This window comes from Microcaecilia unicolor, chromosome 1, assembly GCF_901765095.1.
Source record: "Microcaecilia unicolor chromosome 1, aMicUni1.1, whole genome shotgun sequence".
NCBI lineage: Eukaryota > Metazoa > Chordata > Amphibia > Gymnophiona > Siphonopidae > Microcaecilia > Microcaecilia unicolor.
Window position 1 is genome coordinate 560,418,472 of NC_044031.1, and position 25,784 is coordinate 560,444,255.

The 25,784-nt window shown below is 40.9% G+C and overlaps 1 protein-coding gene across 4 annotated transcripts in view; it reads left to right on the forward strand.

The window, feature by feature from the left end:
* Positions 1–25,784, forward strand: part of OXR1 (oxidation resistance 1) — a 388,442-nt gene that overhangs the window by 350,495 nt on the left and 12,163 nt on the right. For all 4 annotated transcript variants that reach the window (XM_030217988.1, XM_030217996.1, XM_030218005.1 and 1 more), the window contains one exon: positions 10,657–10,730. In XM_030217988.1, the coding sequence (XP_030073848.1) occupies positions 10,657–10,730 (74 nt within the window). The remainder of the gene's footprint in view (positions 1–10,656; positions 10,731–25,784) is intronic.

Consider the following 25,784-nt stretch of genomic DNA (forward strand, 5'->3'; position numbering starts at 1 on the left):
AATCTTGTAACAAAATGTTTTGCTTTCAATAGCAATACTGGTGTGAAACTTGTAAATTACACTGACATTCAAAGCACTTATTCTTCATTACGATCTTCTCTTGATCTATTGATAACCTGCTGTGAACTCTGTTACCATGTGAAAATTAGTCCATTGATTAAATCAATTGTCCACCACAGCAGGTTAAAACAAAAAGTTACATTCCATCGTAAACCACAACTGATTTACTATGTGCTGTAGTATTGAATGACAGTAGTTCCATTCACCGTGACTCCACTCTTCACGGGACTAATGTGAATCTTTTCCTTGACTTTCAAACTGCTTCACTGCAGCTGTCCTCTCATTTGTTTACTGAAACACTTGTACACGGACCCTACACGATCGTGTTTCGCAAATTATGCGTCTTCAGGGGTCAGTAATCTATGTAAACAACAATAATAGCATACATTTGTGTTTCACAAACAATATTACAATCCTTTTAAAAACCAGTATTATAAACTCTTACCGGCTCTACAGGTGGCCAAGCATTCAACAATCCTGGATGTGCCGGTGGTAACGCCTCAAAAGACGCCCACACATGCGCATACCAAGGCTTCACGGAGACTGAGTTTAAATACCCTCTCACAAATTTAACAATCCTGGATGTGTCGGTAGCAACGCCTCAAAAGACGCTCACACATGCGCATACCAAGGCTTCAAAGGGACTGACTTTAAATACCCTCTCACAAGTTTAACCACTCTACTTCTTTATTTAACCCGTAGGGGCTTACAGTGTTCCAAAGGTAAATTAGCCTTTGTTCTTTTCGCAATAGCATGCGAGGCACATTACCTCCTCTTTCAAAACTAATTTGACTCAAAACTACAAAGCGAAGATCCTGAACTTCATGTTTGACATCCACCCAATGTGAAACCAATGGAGCTTCCATTCGTTTAGTACGGAGATTACTGAGGTGCTGTGCTATCCTAACTTTGATCTTTTTAGTAGTCAATCCAATGTACCATAGTTCACAGGGACATTTTATGCCATACACACAATTTGTAGTATTGCAGTCAGTGTGAGCCTGCAAACGATATATTTTCTCTGAATGAGGAACATTCACTTCATTAACTTGCATGGCATACCTGCAATATACACACCGATTGCAACTCCCATGGCCAAATTCCTCATGTGTTGCATTACATGCAGTATTATGCCTTGCCAATTTAGGTAGTTGGTAAGTTGCTTGGTTACCATGATTTCCATTAGTTTGACTGCCAGTGGGATGGATGATACCGGGCGGTAGTTGGTTGTCATTTGCTTTTTTCTTTGGGTCTTTAGGTATTGGGGTGAGTAGTATATTTACTTTATCCTTAGGGAAGGATCCCTGTTGTAACATGTAGTTTAGGTGTGACGTGAGGTCTGTTATGAAGCGTTTGGGGGCGGATTTTATTAGGTTGTTGGGACAGATGTCCAGTTTGCAGTGGGATTTAGCGAATCTGTTGATTGCTTGAGTGATGGTTTCGTCGTTCAGTAAATCGAAGTTTGTCCAGATTCTGTCTGCTAGGTATTCATCAGAGGAAGGGTCCAGACAGTCCATGAATATTTCGTGGTTGGTGGTATTGGATGGTAGTGTGTGTCATAGTTTTATGATTTTTTAATTGAAGTAGTTAGCAAGGTTATCTGCTGTTGGGGTATCTGTATTGGTTGTGTTAACCGGTGTGGTGTCTAGTAGTTTGTTCACAAGTTGGAAGAGTTTGTGCGTGTCTTTGTAATCTGGCCCTACTCTGGTTTTGTAAAATGCCTTCTTGGCATGTCTTATTGTATATTTGTTTTTTCTTTGCATTTGTTTCCAAGCATTAAGTGTGTATTCATGTTTCATTTTTTTCCATGCTCGTTCGAGTCATCTGACTTGTGTTTTTAATTTTTTCAGTTGTGTCTACACGAGGTTCTTGTTTGTAGTGGTGCTATTTTGTCTAGTATGTTCCTGCATCTGTTGTCTCAATTAAGGAGATAGTGTTTTGAGTCTGTTTGTGCTGTCCAGTCATTCTTATAGATCTGTTGCCAGAATGTTTCGGGGTTTATTTGGCCTCTCGTGGCATAGGTTGTTTGTTCTTGCTTGTGGTGTAAGTCTTTTTTTCGCCATTGTAGTGTTTAGTTTGTGGTGGTCTGACCATGGTATGTCTGACCATTTTGTGTTTGTTAATATTAGGGGTGATTCTGAAGACAGTTTGTGTGTGATGAGGTCAAGTGTGTGGCCTTTGACATGTGTTGCTTGCATGTTAGGACAGTTGAGGTCCCATAGTTGGAGGAAATCTTTGCATTCAGGTGTATTTGCTGCATTGGTGTCTTTTAAGTGTAAGTTTACATCCCCTATTATAAGTATATTGGAGTTGGATACACAGGTATTCGATATAAAATCCATGAAATGTGGTTGGCATTCTTGCCAGTTGCCTGGTGGTCTATAAAACAAGACAGCATTTAAGTGGTCTAGCAAGGTGTTATGGTGAATTCTAACAGGCGATTTCAAGTTTAGGTGTTATGGACTCGGTTAGGTTAGGCGATGAAAGCCCAGTTCTGAGGAAGGATGTTATCTTGTTCGGATGTGCTTGGCAGGAGTTTATGCCTTGCAAACTGAGATTTGATCTCATTTAGCTTCTTTCTCTGTCTACTTCACAACTATTTCTGTGGTCTTTTTCGCTATGCCTTTGGGACATCGAGCTAGGGACTTTTGCTGTGGATGCCTATATTGTGATGCTCAACTTGTTGTAAGCACAGTATCCCTCCTCTTCCTTTTTTTTTTTTTTTTGGTCTATTGCTCAGATGTGCTGCACTTGGTCGCAGAGGCTCCACGATTCTAAGCCCCAGTTCAGAGACCTTTCAATGTGTTTGTTTACTTCATGGAAGTTTCCACTTGTTATTTTGGTGGTTAGAGGTGGTGATTTCAGGAGAGGTGGCTGTAATGTAGTATGGATTTTAGTTGTTGCTGAATGGGGAAGAACAGTTTCAGGTAGTGCCGTCGTTCACGAGGTCTCGGGAACTGGATCCTATGTGTTTTTCGTGCTATGATGGTTCCTTGCGTTGAAACTGCTATCCGGACCACTTGGGTCGTGAGTTGGAGCTGGGTGAAAACTCGGGTTTCATCAATCTCCTAGGAGTGCTTTTGCGCTTCTTAATTCCTTGCTTCAGGCGCAGCCCGTCGGCGTGGCTTCTCTATATTGTCTTCTGTTCGGGAGGCAGAGTCGGGTGTTCATCTGCACACGGCTGCGACCTCGTGGTCTGGGTAGAGTTTTACGGCTCAGTCACCTCTTTTTGCTTGGTAGGATGGTCAGGCGAAGGTAGGGCTGAGCCTTGTGCCGGTCCCCGTAGGAGGGCCGTGACAACTCTCGTCAAATCCAGAGAGGGTTCACTGACCGGTTTAGTTTGATCGTTTTCTGCTCCGCGTCTTCCAGGCTCCGGGCGGAGGGCAGCTTCGGTTCGCGGTGAGCCTCGTGCAATTCCTCTTGGGGAGAGGTTCAATTGCCTTTCCCTGCACCGAGGATTTGTTGGCTCCGTCGGGTGCTGAGGCCGCACGAGCTTCGCTGGTTGGGTGGGTGTTGGTGTCCAGAACTCCATCTGTTGCCTCGACTCGTTTCCTCGACACTACCTTGGCCCAGATTCATTTTCCCTAGGCTCGGAGCTTGGAGCGCTCACTTGGATCAGCCTTGGCTGATGTACGGCGCTTCTCTGTGGCAAACTCACGCCTCCTCTGAGATTCTCAGGGGTGGCTCCACGCTTGTCGTTCCGTTCGTGGGGAGAGTCAGCGGGATTTAGTGGATTTGTGGAAATAGGTAGGAAAGAGTTTAGGTATAAAAGAAAAGTTTTGTTTTGTTTTTTTGTTATTGTATGTTAGGTTGCCATTAGTCCTTACTAATACTTTGGTATATACTCTTGACTCTCTCTCATCTTATTTTTTAGGGTTCTAGCATTTGTATATAGACACTTCAAACAGTACATAAGTACATAAGTAGTGCCATACTGGGAAAGACCAAAGGTCCATCTAGCCCAGCATCCTGTCACCGACAGTGGCCAATCCAGGTCAAGGGCACCTGGCACGCTCCCCAAACGTAAAAACATTCCAGACAAGTTATACCTAAAAATGCGGAATTTTTCCAAGTCCATTTAATAGCGGTCTATGGACTTGTCCTTTAGGAATCTATCTAACCCCTTTTTAAACTCCGTCAAGCTAACCGCCCATGCCACGCTCTCCGGCAACGAATTCCAGAGTCTAATTACACGTTGGGTGAAGAAAAATTTTCTCCGATTCGTTTTAAATTTACCACACTGTAGCTTCAACTCATGCCCTCTAGTCCTAGTATTTTTGGATAGCGTGAACAGTCGCTTCACATCCACCCGATCCATTCCACTCATTATTTTATACACTTCTATCATATCTCCCCTCAGCCGTCTCTTCTCCAAGCTGAAAAGCCCTAGCCTTCTCAGCCTCTCTTCGTAGGAAAGTCGTCCCATCCCCACTATCATTTTCGTCGCCCTTCGCTGTACCTTTTCCAATTCTACTATATCTTTTTTGAGATACGGAGACCAGTACTGAACACAATACTCCAGGTGCGGTCGCACCATGGAGCGATACAACGGCATTATAACATCCGCACACCTGGACTCCATACCCTTCCTAATAACACCCAACATTCTATTCGCTTTCCTAGCCGCAGCAGCACACTGAGCAGAAGGTTTCAGCGTATCATCGACGACGACACCCAGATCCCTTTCTTGATCCGTAACTCCTAACGCGGAACCTTGCAAGACGTAGCTATAATTCGGGTTCCTCTTACCCACATTATTTATTCCTATTAAAAACTTGCTCAGCAGTTGACAGTAATAATTTGCAATCATTTAAGTTTGTGAGCTCTTTATTTAAAGGCACGTGGTGTACTGTGGCCTTTATTGCAACTTCACTTTTGGTATGCCCTATCTTTTTTCTATGTTGGTGATAAAGATACATTGTTCTGAATCATGTGCTTTTGTACAACTGTCAGCCTTCCCCCAGCTTCTATTTCAAAAGCTGTTCTAGCTCCTTTTTAAATGTTGATGCCAGCAGCCTAGTTCCACCCATGTTAAGGTGGAGCCCATCTTTCCAGAATAGCCTGCTCCTTCCCCAGAATGTCTGGTAACTTCTGTACTGCAATGGAGAAGAGCGGTCAGCTAAAGGGAGAGCATCACCTTGGAGAGGCAGGGACTGATGCTTCAGCCAGGACCTGCCCTCCAGAGAATACAGTATCCTCTCACACCGAGGATGTGTATCCAGGAACTTTGGCCGTGTAAACTTTTCTGTCTGCCTCAGCTCCTGCAAGTCAGCTACTCTATCCTCGAGATAGGACCCATTCCTTGAGTGCTAGAAGCTCTTTCAACTGAGTACACACATACGACCTCTCACCAGTTGGAAGGTAAGCATGTGACTCAGTGAGCAAAAGACTGGATAGCTCTTATTTTTATTTATTGCATTTGTATCCCACATTTTCCCACCTATTTGCAGGCTCAATGTGGCTTACATAGTATTGTTAACATAGTTATTCCAGTATGTCAGGTACAGTTAGTATTGTGAAGAGATTAATTAAGGGAAGAAAGGAGGAGGAAGGGATTTATTAGGGTAATTATAGGAGGTGGTCTTTCATAACTGAATGGGTTGGTGAAGTGGATTAGTGGGGTTGTAGGTTCTCATTGTAGGCCTTGTTGAAGAAATAAGTTTTAAGAGATTTGCGAAAGATATTTGTTTCGTTGATTGTTTTCAGGTCTCTGGGTAGTGCGTTCCATATCTGCGTGCTCATGTAGGAGAAGGTGGTGGCGTGCATCAGCTTGTATTTTAGTCCTTTACAGCTGGGGAAGTGCAGGTTGAGAAATTTGCGAGATGATCTCGTGGCATTTCTGGGAGGTAGGTCCACGAGGTTTAGCATGTAGGTTGGGGCGTCTGCGTGAATGATTTTGTGCGCAATCGTGCAGATCTTGAATGCAATGTGTTCCTTAAGTGGGAGCCAGTGCAGTTTCTTTCTTAAGGGTTTTGCACTTTCATATTTAGTTTTTCCAAATATGAGTCTGGCAGCTGTATTCTGGGCAGTCTGGAGGTTTTTGATAGTCTGTTCTTTGCAGCCAGCGTACAGTGCGTTGCAGTAATCCAGATGACTTATTACCATTGACTGTACCAAGGTACGGAAGATGTATCTTGGGAAGAAAGGTTTTACTCTTTTGAGTTTCCACATGGAGTAGAACATCTTTTTAGTAGTGTTTTTCACGTGGGCATCAAGATTATCTCACTGCTGCCTGCATTTTAGGATTGGTAAGTTGCTGTTTAAGTTGATAATGGAGTAAGAGTGTGTAAACCTAAATCCCTTAAAATTCTAGTTATATGCTAATATGTAGGATTTTTAAAAATTTTATTTGTATTTTTTATGTGTAGGTTTTTCTCATAGACCTAAAAAGACTGAATAACCAAAAGCAAATTACAGGTTGATAAAGGCATCTAATTAAGCCTTCTAACCTATTTGGTTTAAAAGCCTATAAATCAAAGATCAGCCCAGGGATGGGTCAGAGCTGGTGTAGGTGGATAGGAATTGAACTCTAAACAGTGGTTTCCTTTAGCTATTAGTTGTGCTCTATATTTATGTTATGGTAAACTCCAAAACAGTAACTATAAATGCTATCTTACACTCTAAAACAGCTTGTATATGAAACTCTAACAAACTTGAAATACTGAACTTTTCCATAAACTGCCTTTGCTAAATAAGCAGAGTAAATTAAAATAAAGATTGAGATTACTTATTTAAATATTTTTCCAAGTTCAAATACAATTTCCCAACAGATAAAATACTTGGAAGATTGCTTTCCCTCTGGAAGTCCTCTCACAGTACCTCTTCAGCTTATACAAGTCTCTGTAAATTGGTGCTGTATAAACAGTTGCGATTATCGTTGTTTTGATGGTATTACAGTACATTGGTAGATGACAAACTTGTATGACTATCCATTGATTCAGTGATCTTTGAAATCAGTTATGTGGAAGTGATAAAGGACCTCTTTCATCAAGCCACATTAGCGGCTCCCAGTGCGGTAATTCCAAAAAAGCCCATTCACTTTGAATGAACTCTTCGGCATTGCCACTCGGCTTGATAAGAGGCCCAAAGGAATTGGTATGCACTGATTTTTTTTCTGTGATGTGGTTCAAAAGATTAATTTTGAATTCTCCACCAAGACTTCATCCTCTCTCACTTCATTCCTTTTCCCTTCTGTAGCCCCTGCTACCCTTCTTTTTCTAAAGTCAGAGGAAACAGCTGCTCTTGCTCCTAAGTCATTCGTGGTTTCTCTTAGCCATTCCCACCTAGCCGCTTGCTCCCTGGTCTCATTCTTTCCATCTGTTACATCTACAGTCAGTAACTTTCCACTGCAGTTATTCCAACTGACTTCAGACCTACTAAAACCTCACTGGAGATTGTTTATGATCAAACTTGATATGTTGCCATTTTTGTTACAAGTCAAAGCGATTATCAGCCCTGATATTTATTACCTCCTTTCATACCTAAAACATGCTGTTCCTCTCCACATGCTGTTCATCTCCACTTCCTTGATGTGTTTTTGGATGTAAGTTGTTCTGGATCCACATCAATTTATCTTTTGCCCACTACATTCCACTGAGCGCTCCTGCCAGAATCTCTCATCATTCTTTGTACATTAAATACCAGGTATACCCAGCATTATATAGAGAGAGGTACAGCCCCTTGTTATAACCATCATTCAGTTGGCAAGCTGCTCTTAAGTATGCACATTTCCTCCGTTGCCATCTCCAGATTCTATGCTTTCCACATCATTGCAAGAAATAGTTGAATATAGAGGAGAGTTTTAATAACAGGGCTCCTAAAATTGAAAAATACACCTATTTTATGCTTATTTTATTATTATTAATAAACAGCTATTTAAAAAAAGTAAAATAAGATGATCTGTTTTATTGGACTAACAATATATTTTTGACTACCTTTAGAATGCCAGAACCACCTTCCTTAACGTAGAACACTATGACAAACGTTGACAATATCAGAGAATGAGCCTAATAGCAATAGGAAACTTTAAAACAAACCAGGAATTTAAGAGGTTTTGAAATACTTTGATACCAACAAGGAAGGACTTAACAATGATCTGGGTTTTCTATCACATCATAAACCATAACATTATACTGCTTTATCTCTACCTGATGATCTATCTCACACCCCTTTCCCTTTGAGACTGTCAGTAGAATGCTTTTGTGTTTCACTTATATATTTTGATATCATCATCTTTTGCTCATAGCTGTTGTGATCTGAGGAAGAGAGTTCTGGTCTTTTGAAGCTAGTCAAAACATTTATTGTTAGCCCAATAAGAGGTATTATATTTTTCTTTTGTGTTTCTACTGATTAATCCAGTGGTTCTCAAATCCAGTCCTCGAGGTCCACAACCCAGCCTGGTTTTCAGGATTTCCACGATAAATATGTACAAGATCTGTTTGCATACAATGAAAGCATTGAATGCAGATAGATCTCATACGTGTTCATCATGTAAATCCTGAGGCTGGGTTTTGATTTTTTGAAATATAAACTTCTTGGTATGACACGCAATACTTTGGCACTATAGATGAACATTTAAGAGAAGAATGATTTGTAGTGAAGTAATCGCAGTTTTAAGCAAATAACTAAGATTTCCACCTTTTGATGGTCCATTGGACATAGACTTTGGAGAACATCATTGTGTTGAGGATTTTGGGTTAAGTTTTATCTGTAAAATGCAGCTTGTATTTAGTAGCACGACTAGAATTAGTAACAGTAATAAAAAATATCATATTCTGATTCAGGCTTATATACTTAAGTGTGCTAGCATGTTAATTCACAATAATGAGTTATTAAACGCTGTTCCCCTTATAACGCTATGTGGCCTATTCAGAGAAAGGCATTGATATATTAGTTATATACAAAACGGAAGAAATATAACAAAAAAGAGTTCTTAATTTCCAAGAGACAATACATATAAGGACTAGGAAAAACCCAGTCAAATACATTTTTCAAACATACCTCAAACACACATTAGTTTTTTCCAAACCAGTAGGGGCACTTTTTGTTTATAGAGTATCCCTGAGTGGTATTTGTTTCAGAATCTCTACAGCCATTCATTTTATGACAACGGACAACTTTTACATAGTGTACATCATTGTGCTAGATATAGTTTTTGCATGTTATAGACGTTAGGAGTGATACTTGACGGCTACTAACAGAGACATATGTAAAAAAAATGGTTTGTGTGCAATGATTAAAGTGAATATGCCGACCCATGACAGATAGGGTCAATATAGACTTCTGAGCACATGGTTTTCTTCCTTCAATTTTTTTTCTTAATACACTTGTTTGGAAAAAAAAGTTTTCTTAACTAAGTTTGAGATATTTTTGAAAATGATTGGTTGGGGTTTTTCCTAGCCCTTAATACATGGTATTCTAGTACCACATTTTAGAGTATCAGCCTAATGGTATTTGGTAAAGCTGTCTTATGATACTATCTTAATTGTGCAAAATACAGTCTATCAACTATCAGTAGTACTTTTAATTCAGCAAAAGAAATTCAAAATCATCTAGAAGCCAGAAAAATGTCTGTGTGATACTTTTCTTTTACCAGGGGTTCTCAAGGATAGTAATATCATATAGCAGCTTAATCAAAATCCTCTCCAAATGAGTATATAATAGTGAGTTTTTAAATTGTTAATTTTTTAATTTTGTATTGTTATATATATATATTACATATCATCTAAGAAGGAAGGAAAAAGCCTCAATTGACTCCTTTTAAGGCTGTAAAGAAGATCGAGCTAAAAGCTAAGTATTGGCTCGTTTTTTTCTGTAAATTTAAATAAATGTAGTATCTAAAGACTTTGGGAAGGTTTTTTTTTAAAGCCGATGATGATGCTGTGAACTCCGTGAAATGTTGGGCTTTGAGCCTTAAAAGGAGTCAATTGAGGCTTTTTTCCTTGCATCTTAGATGATATGAAATATATATATATAAATTTAAAAAAACTCACTATTATATACTCACTTGGAGAGGATTTTGATTGCTATGTGATACTTTCACATGGATGATGGAAGTATATTCTGTTGTGAATAGAGACTTAGGATCTATTATTTCTTTTCAACTGAAACATTTGTTTTGGAATGTTTAGGTACATGCATAGACACTTGTGAATCAATCATTTCTTATTATGGCAAAATAAGTTACTGTTTTATTCTTGATGGGATTGGTGTTCAAAATGCATTGTCTGGGTAACTGCAGGTGTAACTTGGAGAAACATGTTTCTGGTTAAATTTTGGTCCCACAGACTGCTTAACTTTGGACTGAACAACCTGATGTCCAGTTAAACATTATGCATTTTAAATAGAGAGACATCAGAGATATTTTGAGGGGAAGAAGGGTTCAAAGTTTACCAGGTATCAATATTTGGCCACTATCCAGATAACTACGTAATTTTCTCAGCAAAGAGGTAACAGGCCTGAGAGAATTTGGATGGAGTTATTTGGATATCTGTAATCTGCAACATTCAAGAGCTCTGAGAAAACTGCATATCTTGCTTTACCCATCTATCATGGTTTTATTTTAATTATTAAAGTATATATTGATCTATTTGCTAGGTTTATAAATGGACAGGAGACAATATGTTCTTTATTAAAGGAGATATGGACTCTCTGGCTTTTGGAGGTGGAGGGTAAGTTTTTCCAATTATACTTCTTTACCCACATAGGTGTAATATCCGTGGTTTTCTGGGGGTTTTTTTTTCTTCTTCCTTTGTTTCCTCTAGTCTCTGACCCCAATATCCTCTCTATTGTGCTCCCTTTCCAATCTTCTTTCATCCCTTCTCACAATTTCTTCCTATCTTCCATTCTACTTGTCCTTTAGGTTGCCTTAAATTCTGATCACCCCAACCTATTTACCGATACTTCTTTACTGTACTTGTCACTGTAATAGTACCCCTATGCTATATTTGTTCACACTGGAGTCTGTAACCACCTCTCTGGAACTATGTAAGCCACTTTGAGCCTACTAATAAGTGGGAAAAGGTGGGATACAAATGTAATAAATAATTGCTATTACTACAGCCTCCCTGCAGTTACCAGAATCAAATTATTCTAAGACAGGGATGCTTTCATACTACTCTCACTGTATGAAAATCTGTGTCATGCATATTCATTAAGGAGATCCTGAAAATCTGGCCTGTTTGCAGCCCTTTAGGGAATGAACTAAAGCACTCCTATTCTAGGAGCAACATTCTTCAAAAATATAAAAAATTCATTTTTGAAACTTATTTGTACCACATGGAATACTGGTGCAAATAAACCCAACTGAAAGGATTTAAGTTATCATGGACTACTGCTACTGTTTTATGTTTTACTTATGCAGTATTTTCTATTATGAGGTTGTTAATAAATCTACAAAAATTTAATGTGTAAACTGTTGTCTAGCATTTAAATTTGCACACACACACACACACGTGTGTGTGTGTGTGTATATATATATATATATATATATATATATATATATACACACCAATTAGGTATAAGGTAATATAAGAATATGTAAGAAAAGGGGGAATTAATACTATATTTGTTGAATTACATTAACCTGCACTGTAAGGCTTGACATGTGCTCAGAACATAAAGACCATATATTTAACTTTAAAATGTTTATTTACAATACAGGTAATGTAGTAATGTTACAAGAGAGAGGCAGGTTTTAGGAATATTTCACCAGGGGAAATGTGCTTTTCAAGATTAAAAAGTCTGAATTATAAATTAAGCTGGATAATGGTAACTCACTTTGATGGAGGCTGCTGGTTGGAGTGATGAAGGAGATCCTCGCTGCTAAAGAAGTCGTTTGTTGCAGAGTTGTTGCTGGAGCCTTGAGAAAGTCTTATCAGGGATGTGTGTGAAGTCCTGCAGAGAGGCAGGAGGCAGAGCGAAGAGAACAAGAGCCCAAGAACCAGAACTGGGCATTTTCCAGGCTTTTTATAATTTCTTGTTGGACCCTAGGCTGAAGTCAGATGGGATGTACTCGATCCAATGAAAACTCAGGGATAACTGAAAACTGGTTTCATCTAGTTTTGAGATGGAGCACGGTAACTGGTCACATGTTAATGACATCATAAGACTTTCTGTCTGGACATCTGCTGGTAGATACACATCCATAAGACATCTGACAGGATTACAAGAGTCTTTGTCTGAGAGTAGGTGGGCTTCTTTTGTCAGATTAGATAGGTAGATGAGCTTTTCAGTCTCTGAGTCATTGTCTGAGAGTAGATAGGCTTTTTAGGTGGAGTTTTGCTGTCTTTTGTTAACTCCAGTCTCTGTGATTGCTGTCCATCTTCAGAGTTTTGTTCTTTGGAGATGTGTTGATGGGCTTATGTATCCACCCAGCTAGTTTTTGTTATCAGTAGTTTCCAGGGGGAAGGGGAATGTAAAGTCTTTGCATCTGTATATATTTTATATATGCATTTGTATCTGATCCAGCAAAATCAATAACTGACAATTACACTCAAAATGTTCCACTCAATGTGGAAACTCAAACGCGTGAAACCATTCTTCCCGAGGGAAACATTTTGCAACCTGATACAATCAATGGTATTAAGCCACGTAGACTATTGCAATGAAATTTATGCGGGATGCAAAGAACAAACCTTAAAGAAATTTCAGACCGCCCAAAACATGGCAGCCAGGCTTATATTTGGAAAAACGCAATTTGAAAGCGCAAAACCCCTCCGTGTAAAACTACACTGGCTCCCAATCAAAGAACGCATTGCCTTCAAAATCTGTACCTTGGTTCACAAAATTATCTACGGTGAAGCCTCGAGATACATGACAGACCTCATTGACATACCAACCAGAAACGCATCCAAATCAACACGAACTTATCTAAATCTGCACTACCCAAGCTGCAAAGGACTTAAATTCAAATCAACTTACGCATCCAGTTTTTCCTACATAAGCACACAACTGTGGAACACATTACCAAAAGCCTTGAAAACAACGTACGACCACCTAAACTTCTGGAAATCACTAAATCACTTTCTGTTTAGAAAGGCATACCCCGCAGATCCAACTTAAATGCCTGATCTCTGCAACACAACAAAAGTAAAGTACGTAATGGACATAGCACAACTCTTCCGTTGACTGTTCCACATGAACTTTATTTTACCACAACATGACTGCGAACGCCTCTCTGGTACTATGTAAGCCACATTGAGCCCGCAAATAGGTGGGAAAATGTGGGATACAAATGTAACAAAGAAAATAAAATATAATGCTATATATATATATATATACACACACACACATTCTGAAACAACCGTTGTTTATTTAATTGTAAATCTGTATTCAAATATTGCACTTACACATTTACATTGTTATCCATTAAATCATCATAAAAATCCACTTTATAAACCACTCACTCTTCAAACTCACTCCAGTCACTCTAACCTACATGCGTACCCTCTTAAGTGACACAAAATATCATAATGTTGCTAGCTTTGTATTATTCCATTACTCACAAATCGCCATCAAGGATAGCAATGGCCATGTAACCAGACATAACCATACTATAGAGCGGTGTGCTTTTCAGCTACATATACATGTGTACACACACATACATACATACATACATACATACATACATACACACACAGATCTGTTGATAGATATGTACATTGTACAGAAGTAAATTATATCATTGGTTCCAGACCATGAGATGATCTAAAATGCTCAAACCAGTTTGCTACAGTTAACCAGTAATTATATGATGCTCTTATTGTGCCAGTTACGTTTTTATGTTGCATCAGTTATGACTAAACTTGCATACTGATTATATGTAAGCTAAAATTAATCAACTTTGATTTTATTTTGTAAGGGTGTAGATATCTAAGAAAAATTTGAGATATCGCCCAATATTTTAACATATATAAGAGAAATATGAATCTCAACTCAGCATTCAGAAAAGGATGTTCCGTCAGTTACATACAGTACCAAATGTTGTAATTCTTAAGTGAATGAGAATTAAATTATGGTTTTACCACAACACACTTCCATAAAATATCCTTGCAACCATAAACTCTTACTAGTTACATAGAAGCATAGAAACTTTAAGGCAGATAAAGACCATATGGCCCAGTCTGCCCATCCATGCCGTGTACTTGTCTATTCCTCTCCCTTAGAGATCATATGTATTTATTCCAAGCTTTATTGAATTCAGATACAGTTTTCGTCTCCACCACCTCCACCGAGAGATCTTTTCATGTATGCACCACACATTCTATGAAGAAGTACTTCCTTAGGTTACTCCTGAGTATGTCCTCTTTCATCTTCATTCTATGTCCCTTCATTCCAGAGCTTCTTTTCAATTGAAAAAGACTCACCTCCTCTGCATTTATCCCATGGAGGTATTTAAATATATCTATGCCCCCACCCCCGCCTTTCTTCCAAAGTATACATATTGAGACCTTTAAGTCTGTCTCCATATGTTTTATGATGAAGACCACTGATCATTTTAATAGGTACCTTCTGGACCTACTCTATCCTGTTTTCACCTTTTTGAAGGTGTGGTCTCCAGATTTGTACACGGTACTCTGAATTAGGTCTCACCAGACACTTAACCTGAGGCATTATCGCTTCCTTTTTCTTGCTGACTCTTCTTCTCCCTATGCACCCAAGCATCCTTCTGACTTTTGCCATTGTCTCTTGTACTTGTTTGGCCACTTTAAGATCATCACATATGATCACACCCAAGTCCTGCTTCTGTTTAATGCTCCTAAACTGTACCACTCCTTCAGCTTTTGGCTGAAGAAGCAAACCTTACGAGACAGCCGTTCTGCAATATCACTTACAAAAATGTTAAGAATCAGACCAAGAACCGAACTTTAAAGCATACCACTGGTAACATCCCTTTCCTGAGAGTGAAGCGCCATTTACCACTATCCTTTGTTCCCTTCCATTCAACCAGTTTCTGACTCAGTCAGCACTATAGGATGCATACCAAGGGCACTCATCTTATTTATAAATTGTCTGAGTGGAGCTGTCCTAGGCTTCACAAGTAACCCTGATATTACAACAGTTGCATTCCAAGTGTTGCGTGAGTTCTCCGTGGACACGTAGTATGAAGAATATTCTTACTATTGTGTGAAGTCACCAACAGAGCTCCACACAGAGATGCTTCCTAGCATTCGTTTCTAGAAGTGTTTGGAAGTTCCTCATCACATATGCTCAGCTTCTCACCAGCTGTCTTTGGGTGGGACCAGGTCAGTCTGTTTTTTTTCTGCAGTGAGGACACATAGTGAGGACACTATGTTACTGTCTCCTCTCAGCTTGTGTTTTTTTTTCCTGTGATAGTATGCCATTTGTTTTCTAACTTTATTGTGTGTCACGCAGGACCAGAACCCTCTCCCTTTATTTTTTTTTAGCTAGGTTTTTGGCACACCTAAGTTTTACTGATTTTTCGTGGCTCACTAGACCCCCTTTAGGCCTTGAACTTCCCAGTCAGGGGTCTTTCACTGTCAAGCCATTTGTTTTTGCCTCGGCTATTTTTAGAGACATGTCGCTTAAAACTCCCAGTGGTATTGGTGCAACAGGACTGTGTCCCTTATGCACACTTATAATTGGTGCCTAGGGCCTGATCATAATCTGTCTTTTGGCAAACTTTGTTCTTAGATGTCAGAAAGAGGAATTAAAGGTTGTCAGAATCAGAGCAAATGAATTTGTGGTGCCAACAAGTCTGGTCCATCAACTTCAACATCAAAAGCATTGGTCTCAGTGGCTCCATGAACTGCATTGGACATTGGGGATGCATCAACATCAAGGAGGTCTCCGCCTGCCTCGGCATCAAACATTGGTATCACCCAGTGGGATAAAGCATCCTCCAATTCCACCCCAATGAGGAGGAAGGATTCATCTTTGTCCTCGTTGGCTCCGAGGGACCTTGATGCCATCAGTAATCTAACGCAGACAAAGACTTTGATTTCCTTGGGGGGAGTATTTCTAGGAGTCTGCTTTCGATCTTCCTGGGTGTCAGAGAAGGCTCCAGAGGACGTCTGATGAGGGATCCCTTGGACTTTCTTTGGAACCCTCCCCTGCGCATTAAAGGAGAAAGTTGCTTCCAGAACAGCTCTCCTTCTTTGATTTTGTTAGGGAGATGGCTAAGTCTATGCCATATAAGTTGGAGACTGAGGATGAGCCCAGGGCCCAGCTATTTGAACGTCTTTCAGCTCAAGAAGCCCTCCTCTCCCCCAACCAAAGAAACTGTGACAATGTCCATGCACAGAATCCTTAAAAATGTACAGATGAAGCAGTGGGAGGACCCCCCCCCCCCCCCCCCCAAAAAAAAAAAAAAAAAAAAACCCCATCAGATCTATAAGAAGATCAATTTTATATATAGAGTTGAAAGGCTTCCAAATTTGATAAGCTGTAGCTTCTGCACCATTCTGTGTTGGTCGAACCTGTTCTCAAAAGAGCCAGGAGTTCCAAGATTCACTCCTCAGTCTCGATGGAGGAGACAACTCGCTCTTTGGAGCCCTTTGGTAAGAAATTGTTCCAGAATGTTAAGATTGCATACCATATAGCTTCTTACCCAGACCTCATTAAGCATGCACTTTCAGAACATGTGCAGTGTGACAGAGTTCATAGACTCTCTTCCTCCAGGGAAGACTGAGCTCTATCAGCTAATAGCCAAAGAAGCATGAGTGTGGAAAGAACATGGCCTGGACAACCTTTGATACTTTTGAATGCATCCAGGTCCTCTGCCTTGAGTATTAGGTTGCAAAATTCTGCATGCCTCAGAACATGTGATTCAGGAGAAGCTGGTGGTTGATCTGTGCCAGGATGATAATTTTTTTAGTGACAAGGTGGAGGAGGTCACGGAACTCATCAAAAAACGCTCTGATACCATCAAGTCACTATCCCAGCCCAGCCTTCACCTGGAGATATACTAGCAAAGGGCAACAGAGGACCTACTACTCTCAAATGTCAACCCATGAATCTTTCACCCCAGGCAGCAGAGGGCCCAGAAGTCCTAGTAGGCTTTCAAATCAAAGCAAGGGACGAGCTATTGATTGGTTGGTTCAAAGAGAACTTAGCTGCAATCCCAGTAACCATCCTATATAATCTTTTGGTAGGAGGGAGACTGCATTTTTTTTAAGCAAGATGGCCCCTTGTAACCTCCTAGAGCATAGAGGTTAAGCTCTCAGTACCAGGAATTGCTTACAAGGAATCTCTCTTCCCTCTTGAAGGCCAATGCAGTTGAACCAATTCTACCAGGGGAAAGAGGACAGGTGTTTTCTTCCAACTACTTCATAGTTAACAAGAAAACAGAAGGAGTCCAATCCCATCCTCGACCTAAGGACCCTGAAACAATATTTGGTGAAGCAAAATTCACGATACTTTCTGTGATTTAGGATCAAGATTGGAAGTGCTCTTTGGACTTAGACACTTATACCCACATATAGATACATCCAAGCAGAGGATTTTAAGTAGAGAAACACCACTAGTAGTACCGCAGACTTCTGTTTTGCCTCGCATCAGTACCAGAGTGTTTGTAAAAAAAAGTCTGGCAGTAGTCAGTGTTAATATACAGACTAGGGGTGCATGTTTTTCCCTAACTAGACAATTGGCTGGTAAAGAGCACATCAAAGAAAGGAGCACAAGAATCAATGTGCAAAACCATTTGATTAGAAGAGCCACTAGGGTTTGTAGTCAATTACTGTTGATGAAAAGAAATAATAATTGGAGATTAATGGAGCAAGTATCAACTATATCAATACCAAAAACACCACTATTAGACTTGTTTGAACACTAAAGATTTTTTTTTTAACTAGTGAACTCTTGTATGTAATGGAAGGGAAAAGCCTCAGAACCCAGTCAAGAAATAGTTATAGCTTCTACTGACTAAATGGGTGCATCACCTCATTGGCAATAAAAACTTGCAGTATGAATATTCAAAATTTAAATAATCATTGAAGAAGACTTATCAGGGATTTCTGGACCATTATCGCCAGCAATGAAAATTATCATGCTTACTGGCTCAAAAATGGCCAATTGTCAATTACCCCCAAGTCCCACCTTGACCCCTCCAGTAATTGGAATTTGTAAAAGCCCTGCCAGCCATGTCCTAGGTTAGGGCTTTGCTCCCAGTCCAACAAATAGAAATTTTCATCCTTGTAACAAGGAGGGAGGTTCAACAGTCAGCAGGTATCAGCTTGACAGTTAAAATTGCTAGGCCACATGACTCCACAGTACATTTCACACCCATGGCATGCCTCAATTTAAGGCAAGCTCAATTGACCTGGGACAACCTAGTGGTCTTAAGCCATGGGAAATCTTTGTGATGTCATCACAGTCACGCAGTTCCTCAAGATTTCTCTGTCTTGGTGGGTAATCCACAGCAATTTGAACACGGGACTTCATTCCAAATTCCTCCACACTATAAAACATTAACGACAAATGTGTCCACCATCAGAAGCGACTCTGGAACTCATTGCCAGAGGATGTGATAACAGCGGTTAGAGTATCTAGGTTCAAAAAAGGTTTGGACAAGTTCCTGGAAGAAAAACCCTGTTACTGAGGTAGAGATGAGGGAAGCCATTGATTGCTCTGGGATTGGTAGCATGGAATATTGCTACTGTTTGGGTTTCTGCCAGGTTCCTTGTGACCTGGATTGGCCACTGTTGGAAACAGGATACTGGGCTAGATGGACCATTGTTCTGACCCAGTATTGCCATTCTTATGTTCTTACTGGCCTCAAACCCAGAGATAGTGGTCTGATCAGGAAAGACAACATCAGATAAACTTCCTTGAGCTAAGAGCTATTTGGAAAACTGTAAAGCAGTAGTTTTTAACGAGTGTGTCATGGGGCTGGCACACAGAGAAGCATTTTGGTATTTTTTGTTTGTTTTTTGTTTTGTAAAGGTTGCAGTAGGTTCTTCCCTCCCCTCCACCCCCCCAACATGGATCTAGCCCTTCTCCCTCATCCCCCATCATTTTTCCCCAGTCCATCAACCTTACTTCTTTGCTGGTGGCATGAGCTGACCCAGACCCTTTCATTTGCTATATCCCACCCCTGTGATGCAACTTCTTGTTTATGCAAGGGTGGGACATGACAGAGGAAAGATTCCAGGTAATGTGGTATGCCTGCTGCTGCTGGCAAAGAAGGTTTGACAGACCAGGAGTGGCTGGGGAGGATGTAAGAGGTGTTGGACTTGCCGTGGGTGCTGAGAGAAGAAGAGGGAGAGGTTCTGGCCTTGTGGGGTGGGGGGAGGGTGTTGCTGAGAGAGGAAGATGTGCTGCACCCCTGGGGGTGGAGGTAAAGGATCCATAGTGGGGGGGGGAGAGAGGAGGAGATGCTGGACTATGGGGGGGGGGGGGGGCTGGGGAGTGGAGGAGATGGAAGATTGTGGAGGGAGTAAGAGAGAGAGAGAGAGATCCCGGACTGTGGGAGATGGAGGGGAGAGAAGAAGAGATTTGCTGGACCACAGGAGAAGTGGCTATAAAAACTCCAATGCCATGCTCCTTCCTGGGTTGTGTAGCCAGCAAATCAGGTTTAGTAGGCTTTCATTTCTGGTTTTTTGGTTTGCCACGTACACAACCCAAGAAGGAGCATAGTATCAGGATTTGTGTAGCTTCTTCTCCAGCCACCAAGCTGGGTTTCCTGCAGCTGCACTCCCCTCCTCAGAACTGCTGTCCTGCTGAAAATTGAAGCTGCTCTTTTTTTGTGGGGGGAGGGGTGGGGAGAGGTGATAGGAAGCTACAGGATCATAAGGGGGAGGGTAGAGAGAGAGGACAAGGAGTTGCTGGACCATGAGGGAGAAGTGGGGACCAGGGGGCTGCTGGACCATGAGAGAAAAGGGGAGAGAGAGGATGGGGGCTGCTGCACCATGAGGGGGGAGGGGGACAGGAGGCTGCTGGACCATGAGGGGAGAGAGAGGGGGCAGGAAGCTGCTGGACTATGAGGGAAGAGAGTGAGGGGACACTGAATTGCTGGGCTGTGAGGAGGAAGGGGAGAAAGTGGGAACAGGGAGCTGCTGGACCATGAGGGGGAAGGGGGCAGAGAAGGGCACAGGAGGAAGATGTTGAACCATGGGGATATAGGGAAAGAGAGAGGTGGCAGGGAGCTACTGGACCATGGGTTGGAGAGGAAGAGGGAGGGGACAGGGTGCTTCTGGACCACTTCTGACCTTCCCTCCTCTTCTGGAGAAGTTGAGAAAACACTACATAACACAGAGAACTTTATAGGAAGCTCAAAACCTTGTGCCAGAAAGAGTGTTTTAGATACATATACAAGAGGCTGGGGCAATATATGGAAAAACAAAAGGTTGTTTTGTAATGATGAACTACACCTTTCTCTGTCAGTTAAAAGGATCCTTAATGAGAAATATAGACAGTATATTTCTAGGCATTTAAACTGGAAAGTAGGGGTGAAAACTGAAGCAAGTGAATGCCGGAAGTTACCCCCCACCAAAAGCAAAAGAGTGACTGCAGTAGAGAAATTATTAAAATAAACCACAGCAACTCACATATCAGCAACACAGTATACGGGGAGACTAGGCAGAATGATAAATAAAAGAGACAACATATAACTTGGAAAGTTATGAGTGCAAATGCTTGCAATCTATGCAACAAAGTTCATGATCTGCAAGCACTGATGTAACAGGCAGACTTGAACATTGTTTCTATTGCAGAGACATGGTTCAATGACTCCTGTGTGTGGGATGCAAACATACCAGGCTATACTCTTTTTAGGAAAGACAGAGATGGTTGAAAAGTGGAGGAGGAGGAGTTCTATGTGTGAAAAACAGTATTAAAGCAACTGAAATACAGGGGGCCTGTGGAGAGGAAGAAGTGATATGGATCGTCTTAGAATGAGAAGATGGAACCTTTTATCCATACAGGTGTTGACTACAGATATCCAAAAGTTAGGAATAAAAGGAGAGGTCCTGTTGCTGGGAGATTTCAACCTGTCAGACGCAGATTGGAAGGTCTCGTCTGTGGAATCAGAAAGAAGTAGAGAGATTATGGATGCTTTCAAAGTGCACTGCTCAGACAAATGGTGATGGACCCACAAGGGAAAGGGCAACACTGAATCTTGTGCTCAAATGAATATAGTGTCTGCAGTGTCTAGGTGAGTGCCCACCTGGGCAGTAATGATCATCATACCGTTTGGTTTGATGTAAGAGCTAAAGCAGAGTGCAGACACAGAAAATTCAAAGTCCTGGATTTTAAACATGCTGATTTTGGAAGAGTACCTGAAAGAGCTGATGGGATGGAAGGCCTTAAGAACAGTGGAGAATCTGTGGCTCAAACTAAAAGGAGCTATAAAGTCAGCAGCAGATCTTTATGTAAGGGAAGGGAAACAAGCAAGAGAGAAAGGAAACCCCATATGATTTTCCAAACAAAATGGCAGAAAAAATAAAGGATAAAGAGGTGGCGCAGTATTTGTGAAATACGAAAGAACTCCCAGGGGGTGGTGCAAAAGTTCTAGCTTCTGCACCACCAAGAACAGGTAAAACTGAAGGAAGCAAAAAGAGAAATACGGCTGGCAAAGGCTCAAGTAGAAGGACAAATGGCTAAAAATTAAAGAATGGTGGCAAGACTTTTTTCAGGTATATTAGTGAATGGAGGAAAGTTAAAAACAACATTGTAAGACTGAAAGATGCTGAAACCACCATGTGGAGGTTGATGAAGAAAAAGCGGACGTGCTTAACAAGTATTTCTGTTCTGTCTTCACAGTAGAAAATCCTGGATTAGGAACTCAGTCGACTGATAAAGGTACATATGAGAAAAAAGTAGATATTGCAACTTGAAAAACTGAAAGTGGACAAAGCCATGGGAGCAGATGGGATCCATCTCAAAATCTTGAGAGAACTCAGAGATTTTGGTGGGTCCTCTTAAAGATTTGAAATGGAGGAAGTTCCATGGGATTGGAGGAGAGCAGATGTGATCCCTCTTCACAAAAACGGAGGCAGAGAAGATGTGAGAAACTACAGGCTGGTAAGTCTTATGTCAGTGGTTGGAAAGATAATGGAGGTGATGCTGAAGGAAAGAATACTGAATTTTCTGGAATCTAATGGGTTACCAGATCCGAGGCAACATGGTTTTACCAAAAGGAAAGCATGCCAAATGAATCTGATTTCTTTGGGTAACCACAGAACTGGATAGTGGGCATTCACTAGATGTAGTCTACTTGCATTTCAGAAAAGCTTTTGACATGGTCCCTCATAGGACCTTATGAATAAACTCAGTGGGCTTAGTTAGTACCCAAGGTGGTGAACCGGATTAGAAACTAGTTGACTGACAGACAGCATAGGTTGGTGATAAATGGAGTTTACTCAGAGGAGAGAAAGGTAAGTAGTTGATTGCCTCAGGAATCGGTTCTGGGTCCAATTCTATTCAACATATTTGTGAGTGAAATTGCTGAAGAGTTAGAAGGAAAAGATTGCCAGAAGCCTAAGAAATAAAATGGGAGAGTTAGAATATATTGTACTAAATGAAAAATAGATATAACTAGTAAAAAAAAAAAAAAGCCCATTTCTCATTGAAATGAAACGGGCGCTAGCAAGGTAATCACCTTCTGCCATTAATGATTTAAAGGGAAGTTCCAGCGTCCCCCCTCCCTCCCAATTCCAGGTCCCCCCCTCCCTCCTGCCCTCTCTCCGAGTTCCAGGGTCCCCCCTCCCTCCCAGTTCCAGGGTCATCGTCCCTCCCTCCCTTCCAGTTCCAGGAAATCTCCCGCTAAAGTTACCACAGGCTGCGGGGGAGGAGCTCTTCCTTCCAGGCTCAAAGATGTCTCTAGCCCTGGAGACGCCTCCATTCCACCTGTTAGAGCCAGTAACTCCACTGGGACCGCACCCGACCTCTGCTCCAGTCCTTGACTTCGCAAATGGCGGTCCATCGGACCTATAGTGGGTTCAGGTGGCTGGAAGACTCGAGCAGCTGCCTTTCCCCGTCGCTTACACATCTCGTGACAAGTGGGAAAAAGTGGTCTGCTGCACTTCAGGTACGTGTGACCATCTTGGATCCGCCCCTGTCACTCAGAACATGATCAGATTTGATATAAGCTCTGGAGTAAGTAAACACAGGAAATCCAATAAATAAGCATTTAACTTTCAAAAAGGAGACTATGATAAAATGAGAAAAACGGTGGAAAAAAAAACTTAAGAGCAGCAGCTGTGTAGGTCAAAAATTTACACCAGGCATGGATGCTGTTCAAAAATACAATCCTGGAAGCCCAGGCCAAAGATATTAAAAAAGGAGGAAGGAAGACCAAATGACAGCCAGCATGTTTAAAAAGTGAGGTGAAGGAAGCTATTACAGCTAAAAGAAAATCCTTCAGAAAATGTAGGAAGGATCCGACTGAAAATAATAGTAAACTACATAAAGAATGGCAAATCAAATGCAAAGCACTGATAAGGAAGGCAAAGAGAGACTTTGAAAAGGAGATTGCATTGGAGGCAAAAATGCATAGTAAAAACCTTTTTAGATATATTAAAAGCAAGAACCCGGTAAAAGAATTGGTTGGACCACTAGATGACCGAGGGGTAAAAGGGGCACTCAGGGAAAATAAGGCCATAGCAGAGAGATTAAATTAATTCTTTGCTTGAGTCTTCACCGGGGAGATGTGGGAGAGACACCAGTGCCAGAAATGGTATTCAGTGCTGACAAGTCAGAGAAACTCAACTAAATCTCAGTAAACCTGGAAGATGTAATTAGGCAATTTGACAAATTGAAGAGTAGCAAATCACCAGGCCTGGATGGTATACGTCCCAGAATATTGATAGAATTGAAAAACAATATTGCAGAACTATTGTTAGTAATATGTAATATATCTTTAAAATTAAGCACAGTACCAGAAGATTAAAGGGTGGGCAATGTAACGCCGATTTTTAAAAAGGTTTCCAGAGGTGATCGGGAAATTACAGACCGGTAAGCTTGACGTCGGTCCCAGGCAAAATGGTAGACTATTCTAAAGAACAAAATTATAGAGCATATTCAAAAACATGGATTATTGAGACAAAGAGGCATATTTTCAAAGCACTTAGCCTTCCAAATTTCCATAGGTTTCTGTGGAACTTTGGAAGGCTAAGTACTTTGAAAATGTACCCAATAGCCAACATAGATTTAGTGAAGGGAAATCTTGCCTCACCAATCTACTACATTTCTTTGAAGGGATGAACGAACATGTGGATAAAGGTGAGCCAGTCTATATTGTGTATCTTGATTTTCAAAAGGCGTTTGACAAAGTACCGCGTGAAAGACTCCAGAGGAAATTGGAGAGTCGTGGATAGGAGGTAATGTTCTATTGTGGATTAAAAACTGGTTAAAAGATAGAAAACAGAGAGTAGGGTTATATGGTCAGTGTTCTTAATGGAGAAGAGTAGATAGTGGGGTTCCGCAGGGGTCTGTGTTGGGCCCGCTACTTTTTAACATATTTATAAATTATCTAGATATGGGAACAACTAGTGAGGTAATTAAATTTGCCAATGACACAAAGTTATTAAATCGCAAGACGACCTAATGAAACTGGGAGACTGGGCATCCAAATGGCAGATGATGTTTAATGTAAGGAAGTGCAAAGTGATGCATGTGGTAAAGAGGAACCCGTGCTATAGCTGCATGATGCAAGGTTCCATGTTAGGAGTCACTGACCAGGAAAAGGATCTAGGATTCATTGTTGATGATACTTTGAAACTCTCTCTGCTCAGTGTGCTGCGACAGCAAAGAAAGCAAATAGAATGTTAGGTATTATTAGGATAGGAATGTAACATAAAAACAAGGATGTTATGCTTTGTTGCACTCCATGCAGTTCTGATCGCCACATCTCAAAAAAAGATATAGTAGAATTAGAAAAGGTACAGAGAAGGGCGACAAAAATGATCAAGGGGATTGGACAAGTTCCCTATGAGGAAAGGCTAAAGCGGTTAGGGCTCTTCAGCTTATAGAAAAGATGGCTGAGGGGAGATATGATAGAGGTGTGTAAAATATTGAGTGGAGTGGAACGGGTAGACATGAATCACTTGTTTACGCTTTCCAAAAATACTAGGACTAGGGGCCACGCAATGAAGCTACAAAGTAGTAAATTTAAAACAAATTGGAGAAATATTTCTTTGCCCAACGTGTAATTAAACTCTGGAATTTGTTGACAGAGACTGTGGTAAAAGCAGTTAGCTTAGCGAGGTTTAAAAAAGGTTTGGATATCTTTCTAAATAAGCCATTATTAAAATGGACATGGGAAAATCCACTGTTTATTTCTGGGATAAGCAGCATAAAATGCATTGTACTGTTTTGGGATCTTGCCAGGTACTTGTGACCTGGATTGGCCACTGTTGGAAACAAGATACTGGGCTTGATGGACCTTCTGTCTGTCCCAGTATGTCAACACTTATGTACTAGTGTACTTTGCAGTTATGCCAATGACACCAAGATTACCCCTGAGGAAGATTACAACATGAAAAAGGATCTACAAAAATTAGAAGACTGGACTGTTTGGCAGCTAAAATTTAATGCAAAGAAGTTCAAAGTGATGTACTTAGAACATAAGAGTAGCCATACTGGTTGAGACCCGTGGTCCATCTAGCCCAGTATTCTGTTTTCCAAACAGTGGCCAAGCCAGGTCACAAGTACCTGGCAAAACCCAGGGTGTAAAAATCCCAGAACAGCAGTATGTGCTAAGGGGTGAGAGACTGATGTCATAGATCAAGAGAGACACCACGGAGTGATAGTGTCAGAGGATCTCA